General features: G+C 46.8%; 1 protein-coding gene across 16 annotated transcripts in view; it reads left to right on the top strand.

Annotated features, from left to right (window-relative positions):
• ablim3 (actin binding LIM protein family, member 3) overlaps positions 1 to 16,352 on the top strand; it is a 420,986-nt gene that overhangs the window by 95,269 nt on the left and 309,365 nt on the right. For 15 of the 16 annotated variants that reach the window (XM_038795522.1, XM_038795521.1, XM_038795514.1 and 12 more), the window contains exon 2: positions 2,867 to 3,007. In XM_038795522.1, the coding sequence (XP_038651450.1) occupies positions 2,867 to 3,007 (141 nt within the window). The remainder of the gene's footprint in view (positions 1 to 2,866; positions 3,008 to 16,352) is intronic. The other variant, XM_038795510.1, reaches the window with a different exon arrangement.

The raw sequence follows: 16,352 nt of genomic DNA, 5'->3' as shown, positions 1-16,352 counted from the left end.
GGGGGGGAGATTACTCAACAGCCGACATACGCTTTCCTGGAGGTGTCCTCGTGGCCTCAAAAGGAAAGTAAAACCTTTTTAAAAAAACTTACCTTTTGGGTCACCCCTGGCTCAAATCCACCTCGTCACTGGTCAACCTGGCAGGAAAGATGCTACTATTTCCGACTCAAGACCCATGCCCTGATTTTCATCGTTGAGGAGAATCGCAGGAGTTGTTGGGTCTTGAGGCAGGCTCTTTAAAAGGCTCGCCTTGGTGGGACTTTGTTTCAGTTAAAGTAACAATAGAAAGGCCCTCCAAGTTGCACCCCTGACACCCCCTCTCTTACACACTTGCCCATGCCTATACCAAATGACTGCTATGGAACCTCATGACACCATGCCAAGGAGTGCGCCAAATAATCTCTATGACACCTCACGCACCTTATGCCAAGCTATGGCACTTCAATGCCCATTTGCTAACTATAAATTAGTTAGAACCAATGAACTTTATGCTGACAGTAAAATTGGCTGAGAGCCTGGACATCCATTGGAGTACTAAAATACCTGAGCCCCAGAGAAAACGTGCTTGGTTCACAGCTCTGCCTCTCTGATCTATGCTGTCAATTTTACAATGTTTATTTACACAAGATAAACAGGTTTTAAATACTTGTAGTTTCAGCTATTGAAACATGAAAGGATCAGGTTGATTGACACTTTCATTGGGCTATAATGAAAAGGAGACTTTTTGGCAGTGTAAAGTTGTCAATGAATGGCTGTTTGTTTAAAGCTTTTAATTACACATCCTACTGTCACTGCTTCTGTACAATGTATAGGCAATGAATGAGCAAGGAAGAGCCATAACTTGGTATGAGGGGCACGAGGAGTTGGTTAAATAGCTTTGCATGGGGGGAATGAGGGGTCATAGAGGCTGTGTGGGTTGTGTGGTTCAGGTAGACATAGATTGCCATTGAGACCATGAGGATGACCCTTTGAACATACTTTTCAGAAACCCCAGGAATGGTGTCATTTGGGACCCGTCACCAATTTTAAAGGATTCCTGAATCATCCTGACTCAATGGAAATCAAGTAGCAATTTCAGTTGGGCCCCTGTGATAGCACTGGAACCTAACATGCATATTAAAAGCATCCTATTAGCTATCAACGGGATTCCTTGGTGCCTGCACAAGATTACAGTAAAAAGTCTTACAACACCAGGTTAAAGTCCAACAGGTTTGTTTCAAACACTAGCTTTCAGAGCACTGCTCCTTCCTCAGGTGAAACAAACCTGCTGGACTTTAACCTGGTGTTGTAAGACTTCTTACTGTGCTCACCCCAGTCCAACGCCAGCATCTCCACATCATGGCACAAGATTAAATCAGACATATTGTCAAATATTTCATAACACGAGTTTCTGCCTTCAAATATCTATTTTTCTTATCACTCATATTTTATAATGAACAAACCAGATTGACTCATGTTTTTTTCTGTTAAATTGCTTGCAGCAATGTGAAGGGAATCCTTGACAATTCTGGAGGATTGGTAACCCTAGATTAATAGAACAGGAGAAAATTTGAGACATCTTATCCACTGCTGAGCTCACCTCAATGCTGTGGCCTGGACGATTTGAACTGTCCATCCACCTGGTCTCTGATGGGCAGGTAGGATTGAAATAGCCCTCAGAGGGTAGCTCGTGCATCTATAAAAAATGTGAATGCAATCTGGACGCATTGAACTACAAGCCATATGTGTCTGCTAACCCCACATAACCAATTGTCTGCCAAAGAGCACGAGGATATGGGCACTATTCAAATAACTCTCCCCAAATCCTTAAGTATTAGATATTCACGACTAAAGCATCATTAAAGTTGACCAGAACCATTTCCCTAAATCCCCATCCACTCACTGAGGTTAAGCAAGGTTCAATTCTGGACAGGAATTGGTTTACACTAAGGAGCAGTTTAGCATGGCCAGTCCACCTAAACTGCACATCTTTGGACTGTGGTAGGAAACCCACGCAGAAATGAGGAGAAAGTGCAAACTCCACACGGACAGTCACCCGAGGCCGGAATTGAACACAGGTCCCTGACGCCATGAAGCAGCAGTGCTAACCACTGTGCAGCCATGCCATCCATTCATTATCTTCAGTATGTTTTTTTCATTGTATCTAATGGGAATATTATTAGATACAAGAGTAAATCAAACAATATTAAAACTCTAAATCTTCATGAGGTTTTGTCAGCTTGGGTAATACAATAAACACTAAATGTTGCAGAGCATATAAATTCCATGAAAGATTGTACAACCTTAGGCTTTTTACGATATTTCATATTTACTTGTTATTTGTTGGGATATATTTATTTGCATATCTCAAAAGCAAAATATTGTTCAACAGATTTTTCGAAAGCAGACTAGACTGCCAATGTTCATTAAAAGCTGCACATTATTCTTCCACTCTTCACACCATTGCCACACACGCATTAGTAATCATGATGTGTTTGGTTCTATAACTGTCAGCAGCACAATAACCATCAATGTGCATTGTATTGAAGCAGCTCAGCAGTGCTTTTCCCTCTTCCCTCATTGAGAAAGCGTCTGGTCCGGGCTCAATGCCTTCCACTTGCCAAAGTACACCTCCCAAACTCATACTCCCTCAGCCAGCATAAAAAAAACTTTGCTATAATTCTACTCATTTCCCAACTCTACGCCATTGGCAATCAATGATTTGGCTAACTTTTCTTTTCCCAGAATTAGCAATAGACGTTACAATTCAATTATAAACATAAATGTTGAAACCAATGCGGAAGATAATGAAACTTCTACTTTTGGAGTGCTTGGATGGTGTTTATCATAGTCTGTTCCTAACTGGCATTGATTTGTTTTGTTTCAGCAGTACCCTATCAACAGAACTCATATACCCTGGGTGGTGTGCCCACAAGCATTCGATGCTACAGATGTGGAGGGGTTTGCAAAGGAGAGGTGGTGCGGGTTCATAATAACCACTTTCACGTCAAATGCTTCACCTGCCAAGGTAAGTGCTTCACGTGCTTCCTAATATCTTGCAAAATAAATCTGAAGTTTTACTCATTCTTAAAAATAAAACTGCTTTGCTCCAGATCTTTTTGAAGAAGCCTCTCTATGCTAAAATATGCTTTATCCTGCTGTTGCTCTGTGGCTGGGTCACAAACTGGTGGTAATTCCTATACAATCTCACTGTAATTTCAATGGAAATGGAGCTGGATAGTTAGAGGCTAGACCAGGACCCAGATAGAATATGTCCCAACCTTGCATTCCTTTCTGAGAGTTTCTTTCTGCTTTTTAAGAGGCAGAGTCACCACTCAGCTCAACTGAGGTCAGTGGTGTAGGATCCAGTCACATTCAGTAAGAAAAGGAACTGCTGCATGTACTGTTGAAACTCTTTCCACTCCCTCTGTCGGTACATGTGTACATGGTAGCCTCAAGTGGACAAAACACACAAAGCAATTTTAAAAATGCGACATCACTCCCCTTCTTAGTAAATGAGACACATGAACGTTGAAACAGTTTGTTTCCAATAGTTTTAAATAATAAACTTAAGCATAACTTGAACAATCAACTTCCACACTATTCTAACTTTTCAATTTAATAATGCATTCAGTAGTTTATTTTCTAATAGAACCACTTAAGAATGGTGGATGTTTCCCCCCCCCCCCCCCCCCCCCCCCCCCCACCCGCTGTGGTGAACAGCTCCTCAAACATGGGGCAAAATTCTCCCCTACCCGGCGGGGCGGGGGGTCCCGGCGTAGTGGAGTGGCGCCAACCACTCCGGTGTTGGGCCTCCCCAAAGGTGCGGAGAATTCCGCACCTTTAGGGGCTAAGCCCGCGCCGGAGTAGCTCCCGCTCCGCCGACTGGCGGCAATGGCCTTTGGCGCCACGCCGATCGGCGTCGGGGCTGGCCGGAAGGCCTTCGCCGGTCGGCGTGACTCCGCGCATGCGCTGGAGCGTCAGCGGCAGCTGACGTCACCATCGGCTCATGCGCGGTGGAGGTGGTCTCTTCCGCCTCCGCCATGGTGGAGGCCGTGGTGGTGGCGGAAGAAAAAGAGTGCCCCCCACGGCACAGGCCCGCCCACTGATCGGTGAGCCCCGATTGCGGGCCAGGCCACCGTGGGGGCACCCCCTGGGGTCCGATCGCCCCGCGGCCCCCCCAGGACCCCGGGGCCCACTCACGCCGCCTGCCCCCGCCAGCATAGAGGTAGTTTAAACCATGTCGGCGGGAGAGACCTGACAGCAGCAGGACTTCAGCCCATCGCGGGCCGGATAATTGCCGCGGGGGGCCCCGCCGACTGGCAGGGCGCAATTCCCGCCACCACCGATTCCCGGGTGGCGGAGAATTCCGGCCTCGGCGGGGGCGGGATTTACGAAGGCCCCTGCGGGGGGTCGGAGAATTCCGCCCATGGTCACAAGCATCCCCCACCTTTTCTCGAACTCCCCTGCTGAGTCCCTCAACTCATATACTTTATCTTCTCTAACTGCAGGAAGTCCTACAAGCCACCCAACCATGCTGCTACTCCTGGTGGCGATGCTGACCGCCACTCCAGCAAAATCTGTTGTCGTGCAATCAGAGAGGCGAAGGCCATGACATCGGCCTTCCTCCTCTCCATGAGCTCCAGCTTCTCTGAAACTCCAAATATCGCCACCAAAGGTTCCGGGTCCACTCCCTCCTCCACTATCCTGGCTAAGACTGCGAACACTCCCGCCCAGAATCTTCCCAATTTTTCACAACCCCAAAACATGTGCGCGTGATTCGCTGGCCCCCGACCACACCTCTCGCACTCATCTGCTACCCACCGAAAGAACCCACTCATTCTCGCCTGAGTCATATGCACCCTGTGCACCACCTTGAACTGTATCAGGTTTATCCTTGCACAAGAGGAGGTACCATTTACCCTTTGCAGTGCATCACTCCATACTCCCCAATTGATCTTCATTCCCAACTCCGCTTCCCATTTCTCCTTGATCTTCACCACCCACTTGCCTCCGTGCTGCCCCAGTCACCTGTATATATCCCCAATTCTTCCCTTCCCTTCCACATCCGGAAGCAGCAGTCTCTCCAGCAAGGTGTATCCCGGCAATCTAGGGAACCCCTTCCAGACCTTTCGTGCAAAGTTACTAACCTGTAGATACCTGAACTCATTACCCCACGGCAGCTCTACCCTCTCCCTTAGCTCCTCCAGACTGGCGAACCCTTCCTCCAAATACAAATCCCTCACTTTGACCAGCCCCACTTCCCTCCACCTCCTGTATACACTATCGATTCCCCCCGGGTCAAACCCATGATTCTCGCACAGCGGCGTTAGCACCCTTCCACCCTAAAATGGCTCCTCAGCTGATTCCATATCTTCACCATGGACTGCACCACTGGGCTCCCTGAATACCTACTCGGAGCCATTGGCAATGCTGCCGTCACCATAGCCCTCAAACTACACCCCTTACAAGTTTCCTCCTCCATCCTAACCACTTCTGCTTCCCACCACCCGCCGCACCTTGTCCACATTCGCCGCCCAATAATAATGAAGCAAGTTTAGCAACGCCAACCCCCCCCCCCCCCCCCCCCCCCCCCCCCGCCCGCCTCTGCAGCAGGGATGCCTGGTATTTTCAGTACTTTGACAAAATGACGTGTTTTGTGCAATGATTTGCGACCCGCATATACCAGTGATCACTGATCCTGTGTTGGTCAAAATGGCTGGATGTCATCGGGAGTTGCTTGCTTTCCAACATGACTATCACATTTCACAAGCATTTTATCTCCTGATGTTAGTGGCACAGCTCTGACTTTGATGTTTTACTCTGCATTTACTTTAATTGTATCCTTCTGTTCTCCACAGTGTTCAAATACATGTTGATAATTAGCTCCATGGGGTACTCAGGAAGATGTTTGCACATATAGGATGAGTGTAGCCGGAGGTTTTACAGTAGTCAACTGAGGAGTCGCTCTGTAATTGCAAAGAAAACAACTCAATTCTTGCTTCTACGAATTGATGTCAGCTGTGGCTGTACATATCACTTTTTTCAATCTCTCGACTTCTCCATTAGTTCTGGGCTTAACGGGGTGTGATTTGTCGATCATTTAAACCTGGGTAGTTTACACCTTTAATGAACTTATTGCTGTTGAATGAGGCAATGCTGAAGTTTGCTGAATATTTTGAGTCCTATGACACTAAATAATGCTCCCATATCTATGAGAGCATCGACATCCGAGTCGCCATTGGTCACTGTCACAGACAGCTGATTGCTACGTCCAAAATAGAGCATAAAAGTATATTCAGGTTCACCTGCCTCTACATTGGCTACACTCTCTTGCCCTTTTGCTGTGGTACATACATGTAGCACCTCCTGTTGTATTGGTCTTAGTAGTTGATTTTGCTGATGAGTGACAAATACAAGCAAAGTGGTTGACAAAGTTTACACTGTTTATCAGGAGCAGGTGACTGGTACGGTAAGCACGTCTATGGTGGAAACATACTTTGGACAAGTGGTAACTCTATTTGTGAGACTGCTATTGATGCTTTGCAGGTGATTTCCTGGCATGTGAGCAATGAACAGTGTTGACCGAAGCTGAACTTGCAGTGTGGTTGTTACTCTCGGCAGCCTCAATTTCAGTAAATCTGGGGCTGGATTCTCCATTTTTGGGAGGAAGTCCCCACGCTGTCGTGAAACTGTGGTCTCTTATGCCAGGAAAGCTGGGATCAAAAGGCCACCGATTCTCTGTTTTGCTGGGGGCTAGCAGGGAGCCGTCATAGAGCTTGCGGCTCTAGCTGTTGATACGGCCCTCATTACTTCCGGTTCCGAGGCCGCACATGCGCATGGTGGCGGCCTGCAGCAGCTCAGCTCCGCATTGGCCGCTTGCAGCCCCGAATCGCCCGCCCACATTGCCCTCAGCCCCGAATGAAACCCCCTCCCGCCCGCCGATTGGCCCTCCCCGACTGTGGCGGCCCCGGACTGAGTCCGCAGCCGCCACACAAGGATCCCGGACAGTGTGAGCACACGTCAGCCACGCCGTCGGGAATTTGGCCGGTCGACAACGGAACATCGTGGGGCAGGCCTCAGGCAATGAGTACACCCATTTTAGGGGGAGGGGGGGGGGGGAGACGGAGAATTTAAAAACCAGCACCTTTCCCGATTTCAGAGTAAAAACGGATTCTCCGCCCCGTCGCCGAACGCGATTTCGCCGTGGGTGGGTGGAGAATCCAGCCCCTGGACACTGAAAGTGATAGAGATTTTCCTAACTCCAAGACCTTTCTGTCTTTCTCAAATGCTTTTTGGCATAGCAAAAGAGCTGTCCAGGAAAGGAAGGGGATTGCAAAAGGGGAGGAGAAAGTGCTCATGAATACTTCACCAAACTAACTTTGCTCATGGATATAATGTGGGAAGTGATTTTCCTGTATGAGTAATGAAAATTAGCCCAATGTTACCAAGCATTTCACCCACTTTGAAAGATTGAGGGGTAATAGATATAGGACAGAGGTCAGAGGTGGGTTTTTTACGCAAAGAGTGGTGAGGCCGTGGAATGCCCTACCTGCAACAATAGTGAACTCGCCAACATTGAGGGCATTTAAAAGTTTATTGGATAAGCATATGGATGATAAGGGCATAGTGTAGGTTAGATGGCCTTTAGTTTTTTTCCATGTCGGTGCAACATCGAGGGCCGAAGGGCCTGTACTGCGCTGTATCGTTCTATGTTCTATGTTCTATCTCAACATCTTTATAAGGTTGTTTCATTTGTTCATCATTTGCCAGTCTGAAATTCAGAATTGTTTCACTCTCAACTGATTCTTATTCAAAATGTAAATGAAGCCTCATTTTTGTAAAATGTAACGAGTAGACCAAATCCAGCCCTGTATGTTATACTGTTCACCTTTGGTATCTTTCCGGATCCTTTGTTTGTACTTTTCTTAACATTATTAAAGTTAACTTATGGCTGGAATTATTCAAACATACGTTGGTGGAGTGTTGCAAATGTACGTAAAGGAGGCTTCTAATTACCCCTCACCCACACAACAGGCAAGGTAGTCCTGGGTTAGAAACTATGTAAACAAATAGCAATGAGATCCTGTCATTAAATTTGACAGGGTTGCCACATTTCTCAGTCTGCTTGCTTCTCACCGCCGCCTTCTATCTCCCGCCTCCTCGTTAATCAAAGGGCCAAAGTAACTGGAAACAATATGATTCCAGGCAAACATACATAGTTTCAGATCTCCACTTTTCTCAAGGGCATCATTAGTTTTTTCCTTCCCTCTTATCACAAAGCTGAGAAACTGGATAAACTGATTCCCAAAGGAAGGATTGTTGCAGGCTGATGAATTGAAATAATCACCTGGTATGAATGTGCTGTCTTAAGATCGAGTAATGGCAATAAAAATCATGTTGTGCATTTCTTATCTATCTTCATTTCAGCTTTCTGATGTAAAAGTTATTACCCATTAGGGCAAAGTATTTGAACAAAAACTTAAGGACAAAAAGGTCCTTGTTAAATACGTTTTCCTCCTGAAAAATGCATATGAATTAACTTTTAATTCTGCATGGATAAATTACAAAATTCTCCATTTAATAGACTATATGCTGACACCGGTCTGAATTGTGTGCAGTTCTCATTCCCATTGGGGCAGCTATTTGGGGAGCAATTCAGGACATGCTAATGGGCCAGCCGCCGCTGGCCCGAATTCCAAGCAATTCCCGATCCAATGGGGCCGGAGTTAGCACCAAAGATCCGGAAAGCTGGAGCTGTTTTTAAGAGATCTACTAACCACATATTCACTGCAGCCACGAAGATGGCACAAGGAAGACCTGCCTCCCGTGATCGGGAGTCCGACGTGGACCACAGCTCCATACCAATGCGTGGGGGGGGCACCCTCTTTCCCAGGGAGAGCAGGAGACTCAAGCCTGCCTCCTGAACATTGTGGTAACAGAGGCAGTCAGCGCTGCCATTCTCACAGGAGGCAACAGCTGGTGAGCCGGAAGGGCAGGGGTCACTGGTGAGTCTTCTGCCCTGAGAGGAGGATAGAAGCAGGAAGGGTTCTGTAGGCCGCAGTGCAGGTGTGCTCTGGTTGAGGTAAATTAATCTGATCCCCTGCTAACTCTGTAATGGGGCAGCTTTTCTGAGGAGTGCAAACACCCAGTGGGCTCCTGTTTGAGCTTGACCCTTGATACAGTATGAGGGTTTCCAGAAGAATGGCCTGGTGGGCTCCCAGCTGACCAGAGACCTTCTGAGTATTGAAAGGACACTGGCAGCACTCACCACCAAAGGACCTGTAAGTAGTATCAAAGGGGTGTGTTTAAAAAACAGACTGCAGCAGTGGTGGTCTTAACCTGGCCACCCCGATCCCGAGGGGTACACCCCAAGACCACGGATTTGCACCAAATCACTACCGCTAGTTCTCTGGGCCCTGGCAGCCTCCCCCAGCAAGCCTGACAGTTTAAAATTATTTTTCAGTGTTTACTTAGCCTCTCGATCCCCCTCCACAGCCGTGGCCACCTTTATCAATACTAGTATTAATTCACGCCTCCGAGCCCTCCACCTGAAAGGAGTGAAGCATCATGGAAGAGCGGAGCATACTGTGTCCAACCCGCTAATCACATTCAAATGCCAATTTTACTTGCCGCCAGCAGAGGCGAACCTTGTTATCGCCACCAGTGAGTGACCAGAGCATGGGATCCGAATTGGTGGCAGGTGTGGACCTCAATTTTGACTGAACACCCGTTTCTCCACCCGATCGCGGTTTGCAGCAGCATGAGGCGGAGAATTTTGCCAGGAATTAATGATCTGTGATTTAGTGGTTGAATACTGAAAAGCCCCTCAGTCGGAGTTCTGGGCCCTCAAGTGGATGCAAAAGTCATAATTCAGAGAACAGCATGTCAGTTTTCCAAATGTACTTGTCAATATTTGTCCCTCATCCACCACAAAAGAATCTGGGGCAGGATTTTCCACCCTTTGGACCCACGGAAGTTGACATCCATGGTACGTTCCCCAGCAGTGGGGCGAGCGACCTTGTCATTTACCTCACTGCGTTTGTTGTGTGCCTTTCTTCATTGAATATGCAGACATTTGTGTCAGCCTGAGCATGTTTGCAGCAATTGATATGGCAACTCTATCAATCAGATTACATTTTCCAGCTCATCAGCACATTCTTCTCATGCAGTATAAATTGTTGTTCCCTTTGGGATTTAGTATTCTTGCATCTGTCCTGGTTAGTGCAGGTTTAAAGGAATAACAGCAAGTTTATTGTTCAGCGGTGCTCAAGCTCTCTGCAACTAAGCGATCATGCCTCTTTTTTTTATTTTTCTAGTTCTACGAAGCAAGGTAATTACTAAGACAAGTCTGTGGGCTTTGACTCATAATCCTTATTGAAAAAGTGTCTTCAGAACAAGATTACCGCCTATTGAATTCGGGGACATAATTTTCATGAAAATTTATCATTTTATTGCATAAGCATTATCTTTCTGAGTGAGAATATGGTTAAATTACTGCAGAGTTGTTTCTCCATATAAAAGAACAAAGGCAGTCCCCATTTAAGATTAGAACAAAGCCTTTCTTTCCACACAAGTGGTCACAATACAATTAAAATAAAAACATGAATCATACTATTTTGCTTTCTCAGGGTCAGCGATGCAAATAAAATAGTCTGAACATATTAAATCTAATTTTACTGGAAAAAAATGCTTCCTTATGGTTGCTCATCATTGTGCTCTCCTGTGTTGACTACATTAGGCAGTTTCTTTTCTGAAAGGACAAAGACTACTCTCAAACAAGTCGAACACAAATCAATACAAATCAAGATTAAGCAAGGTGTGTGTGGCGATGTGAGAGCAAGTGGCGGCAGAGTAACAAAGACTCAGAATTGTGTGTTACCAAATGCAGCACTTGTAAAAATTAAAATTGTATCCTTTTAATGCTGCATACATGTTTCCTTAGAATCAACTGCATTCTTCACAAGCAAAAATAGAAAATGGAAAAATGCACAGTGGCTTTAACACTATCAGAAATGTTTTTGAAAACATATTGCCGAGATTCTTTGGCCTCACTGCGACGTGTTTACCAGCGGCGGGCGGCTGCCTGCTGTTGTCGTACGGTGGGATCTTCTGGTCCGCCGCTGTCAATGGGATTTCCCATTGAATCCACCCCATGCCATCCACGGCAGAGGTGCGTCATCACAGGAACGGAATATCCCGCCAACGTGAAGATCCAGAACATCGCGCCTATTATGTTTGAATGGGGAACTTTTGTCACAAAGAATTACACAGGACATACAGCATAGCAACAGAACATTCAGCCCAGCCCTCCCATGGCAGCATTCATATTCCAGTTCAGTCTTTCCTTATCTAACTTTATTAGCCTCCCCTTAAATGCATATTTTCTATTCGCTTTAACCTCTCACTATGATAACAGCAACCACATTCTCACCACTTTCTGGGTAAAGACGTTTCTGTTTAATTCTCTATTTGATTTCTTGGTGATTATCTTGTATTGATGGCCTCAACTTTTCATCCTCCCCAGTGCCTCTTTGTTTTCTTTATAATATGATGACCAGAATTACACGCATATCTCCATGGATGATCTCGCTAAGTTTACCATAATATATTTGTTTTTCAATTCTATCCATCTAGAAATGATGGGTAGCTAGTTTTATGGCCTTGTTTACGTGTGTCATGATTGTTAGTGACTTGGGTATTTGTATACCCAAGATCCCTCTGCTCCTCAATCCCATTTAAATTCTTATTTTCTAAGACATGTACAACGTCCTTCTTGCCAAAATGTAGAATCTCACATTTGATCTATGTTGAAATTAACTTGCCAATTAAATGCCCATCTGTAATTCTGTGACAATCTCCTTGTAATTTGTTGTAGTCCTCCAGAGTATTGACTATTCCGTGCACCCACCACCTTCCTCTCAATTTTGTGCCATCTTTCAACTTAGAAATTGGTCGGAAGTTTCTGGCCTTTCCCACCAGTGGGATCTTCCTCTACTGCCAATGACGAAACCCTGCCATGGACTTCCCAACTGAGGGGGTTGGATGCAATGGGAAACCCCATTGACAGTGGCGGGACCCGAAGAGGGGGGGAAGGGGGAATTATGTGTTGATTCTAAACTCTAAATTGTTAATATAATTTATTGAACAACAATGGTCCCAGCACTGATCCCTGGGGAACACCACTACCCACCTTCTACCACTCTGAGTAAGTATCCTTTACCCATAGTGTTTGCTTCCTGACTTGCAGTCAGCTTGCTGTCCAGTCTGCTACTTGTCCCCAACTTTGTTTCCTCTGAGATTATTCATCAGTATGTTATATTGTGCCTTATTGTAGACCTTTTGAAAATCTAGATAAATTACACCTCTGTTCCCTCTTCAAAAAATTCAGTGTGGTTGGTCAAGCAAGACTTTTCCTTTTGATATCCAAGCTGCCCATTCATTATATCTTTTGCATTCTAGATGTACTTCTATTCTCTCCATTCGGACAGATTTGATTAATTTTCCTGCCTCCAATGTTATGCTGACTGGTTCATAGTTTACTGGGCATGTATCTCCCTTTTAAAAATACAGACAACATTTCCTATCGTTAGAGCTTTTAAAAAAACAACTTTTTAAAATATGTAATAATGCCGTGGCTATTTCTTCTTGAGATTATTTTAAAATGCATGGATATAATTCATCTCGGCCAGGGTTTTATTCTTTTTAACTTTGATCCGTTGATTTAATACTTAACTTGTCTTATTGCAAATGTACTTATCTGATTCTAATGTCACTTCCATTGGTCCACTTTCCCATTGAGCAAACGGTAGCTAATATTCTGGAGACTGCTGTTCAAATCCGACAGTATAGCTGGTGGAATTTAAATTCAATTAATTAATATATCCAAAATAAGAAGCTACCTTGAATAATGGCAGCCATAAAACTACCAGATTGTCCTAAAAACCCATCAAATGTCCTCAGGGAAATGAATTTGCTATTCTTACATGATCGGGCCCACTTGTGGCTCCACATCTACAGCAATGTTGGTGCTTCATAACTACTCACTAAAATAGCTCAGCATGTTTTACCAAACCTCAAAGATATAACCAGACTACCAGGCATTGACCTGGTCACCAGAAATGGACAAAGAAGCACACCCTGCCCAGTCAACCCTAAAATGTCCCCTCTCACTAACATGTTGGGACTAGTGCCAAAATTGGGAGAGTAATAGTCTGACATAGTTGTGCCCACCTTATCCCTAATGTTCCAGAGTCCTCCATTTTCACCCCTTCCCATCAGCAGACCTCTCAGTGAGAGATGTTGCAACAGAAAGGAGAGGCCGCCAGAGCCCTCAATATTGAATCTAGACCCCATGAAGCCTCATGGTATTAGGTCAAACATGGCTAAGGAAATCCCCTTCTGATTATAGCTTATCACCCTCCCTTTGGCAAAGAATCCGTATTCCTCCATGTTCAATATCCATTAGAAGAAGCATTGAATGTAACAAGGTACAGATTGTATTGTGGATGGGGGAACGACACTTACATCTTCAAGATTGACTACATAGCACTACTACTAGCCGAGCAGGCCGAGTTCTGACGGCCATATCTACTACTAGCAAGCGGTGAGAGAATAGTACAAGAGGGAAACAACTACTTGGCCTTGACTTTGCCAATCTACCCGTAGCAGATACAGCTGCCCATGGCAGTATTGATAGGAGAGACCACTGCACAGTCCTTGTGGAATTCCATCTTCACACTGAGGATACCCTCCATCGTGTTGTGTGGCATTTCGAGTTTTCTAAATAAAACAGATCTCGCCACTTGAATTTGGGCATGAATGAGGCACGGTAGGCCATCTATAACTTCATGGCCTGGCATGTTCCTCAGCATAATATTGCTACCCAGGGAACCCTGCTTCATCGAGGAATGCAGGAGAGTATGCCAGAAGCAGCCGGCATATCTGAAAATGGGGTGTCAAACTGGTGAACCTAAAGCACAGGCCTGCATGCAGACTAAACAAGAGAAGCAGCAGGTTATAAACATAGCTCAGTGAAACAATCACCAATGGATCGGTTTAAAGTCCTGTCACATCCAATTGTGAATTGTGGTGGACAATTAAACAGCTAACAGAAGCTGGGGGGCTCCATAAATATCCCCACCATCATTGATGCAGGAGCCCAGCATATCAGTGTAAAAGACAAGGCAAAAGCATTTGCAACCATCTTCAGCCAAAAGTGTTGAGTGGCTGATTCATCTCAGCCTCCTCTCAATGTCCCCAGCATCAGAGGTACCAGCTTCCAGCCAATTAAATTCACTTTATGTTGATATCAAGAAATGGCTGGTGGCACTGGATACTGCAATGGTTATGGGCCCTGACAACATGTTGCTTGACAACAGGATACCACCTGACCAATAGGAATTTCACGCTCATGATTTTTTGATGTATATCCTATTGAAATACGGAGGGCGCAATTCCCCAGCCTTGTTGCGCTCTCGCTCCTGCGAAACGAGGCTGGTGAATAACGGGAGAGGCCGAAAACGAGAACCACCCCAGGCGCCAAACAGTTTGCGATACAAATAGCTCATTATTATGCTAATGGCTATTGGTTTCAGTTCTGTCTGGGTTCTGCAGGTCCTAATACACAGGAAACCTTGCACCTGCTTGTTTTCTCTAGTGCTGTCCATTTTTCCCTGCACTCTTTGCGAGTGTCCATTTTGGAATCGGACGTGGCCACCCCAGGTGGCTACACTCCGATGCCTTGAATGCTCTGGAGATGCCCTCCCTGGAGGGTCACCCGCTTTGTGGTGGTCTGCTGTGCTCTCCACAACCTTCGAGGAGGAGGAGGATGATGAGTGGCACAGGACCAGCAGGGGCTAGAGGACAAGGCCAGGAAGGAACCGGAGGACCAGACGGAGGCTGCAGGACAGGAAGCAGCAACGAGGGTCACGAAAACCCCGATTCACTTAGGAAGTGGCCTGGTCCATCATCCCCGTCTCCCATTTTCCACCCACCCAGGGTTGATGTCATTTCACTCCAGGGTGCTAGGACTGTGGTGGCACTGTCAGCGAGTGACTGTCGAGGGCAGGGGGGTGATGATAACCCGCAGAGAGCTGAGCACCAGTGCTCTTCATTCTATGCCATAGTCTGACCCCTGCCTGTCTGCTGAGTGCTCGCTCAGTCCCATCACCTGCACGCGGTGTGACTGGGGAGGAAGGAGAAATGCCTGGAGAGATGGGCAAAGGGTTCGGAGGTCGGCCCGCATTGCAGAAGTAAGTGACAGAAGCATCATAAGGTTGTGCTCAAGGGTGTTTATTGTGTGTGACAATTCTCCACTCTCCCGATGGTGTCGCCAGTCCCAACCCCCGCCACCCCTCACTCGCTAGCTTCTCCCCACACCCCGTTCCCCCTACCCCGGTGCCCTCAGTGATCCCTCGAAGTGCTTTGCCTTCCTAGTTATGTCTAGATGTGTCCCCAGGATGCACATCAGAAGTGGAGGCAGCCAGCTGCTCACAATGTCCCATGGCCTTCGATGGCCCCAGCGGGCGGGTTCTGATGCCTTAGGGCCCTGCCTCACTTGTTGACAGCACATGCACAGCCGTGCCACCCTGTCCTGTGTGCTGGTTGTGAGACGCAATTTCATCAGAGGGTTGGAACTCGGGGGAGCTAGTGGCCACCATTGCGACTCCATCGGACGGGCCCGGGTTGGCACTCAGCAACCCCTCCTCCCATCGGTGCCCATAGGGCTCTGGGGTTCAACTTGGGATGAAGTGGGAGCTGGTTTGAGCCCCAGCTGCCCCTGCATCAAGTGGCTCTGCCAGGCCTGGTGGTTTCCCATGGTCCGCACCATCGTGTCAACTCTGTCGGCGATGCTCCTCAATGATTAGGCCGTGCCCTGCAGTGCCTCGGCCATTCCCATCTGAGAGCAGGAACCTGTCTGCAGAGCCTCATCAAAGTCAGGCTGGTACTGGGTGACACCCCCAGTGAGTCGCATATTCTGTCGACACCCTCAGCCATGGCCGTCACTGACAGTGTGACGTCTTGAACACCTCCACTAATGGTGCCGACATCATGCACCAGATTCTCCACTGCAATTGTCACCCTGGTAGTGTTTGCCTCAGTGCCACGCATTGCCAGGAACATCTTCTGTGCGCATAACCTCTGGAACTCCTCAAAACCACTAAGCACCTGCTGGAGTGTCACTGAAATCTCCCTTTGAACGTCCTGGCTGCTCCCTAACGTCTCCAGCAGCTCCTGAATGACCTCTTCTACAGGCTCAGAATCAAGCTGGGACCCAGCTGGGGCCTGGGATCCACCAGCACGCCAACAGCTATCTTGCCTGGGGGTTCCTGCCTCCACCAGATGTACATCAGCAGCAGTGTGGTGCACAT

Source organism: Scyliorhinus canicula, chromosome 4, assembly GCF_902713615.1.
Source record: "Scyliorhinus canicula chromosome 4, sScyCan1.1, whole genome shotgun sequence".
NCBI classification, from domain to species: domain Eukaryota; kingdom Metazoa; phylum Chordata; class Chondrichthyes; order Carcharhiniformes; family Scyliorhinidae; genus Scyliorhinus; species Scyliorhinus canicula.
Note: the sequence above shows the minus strand (reverse complement) of the source record. Positions and strands in the feature narration are given on the sequence as shown.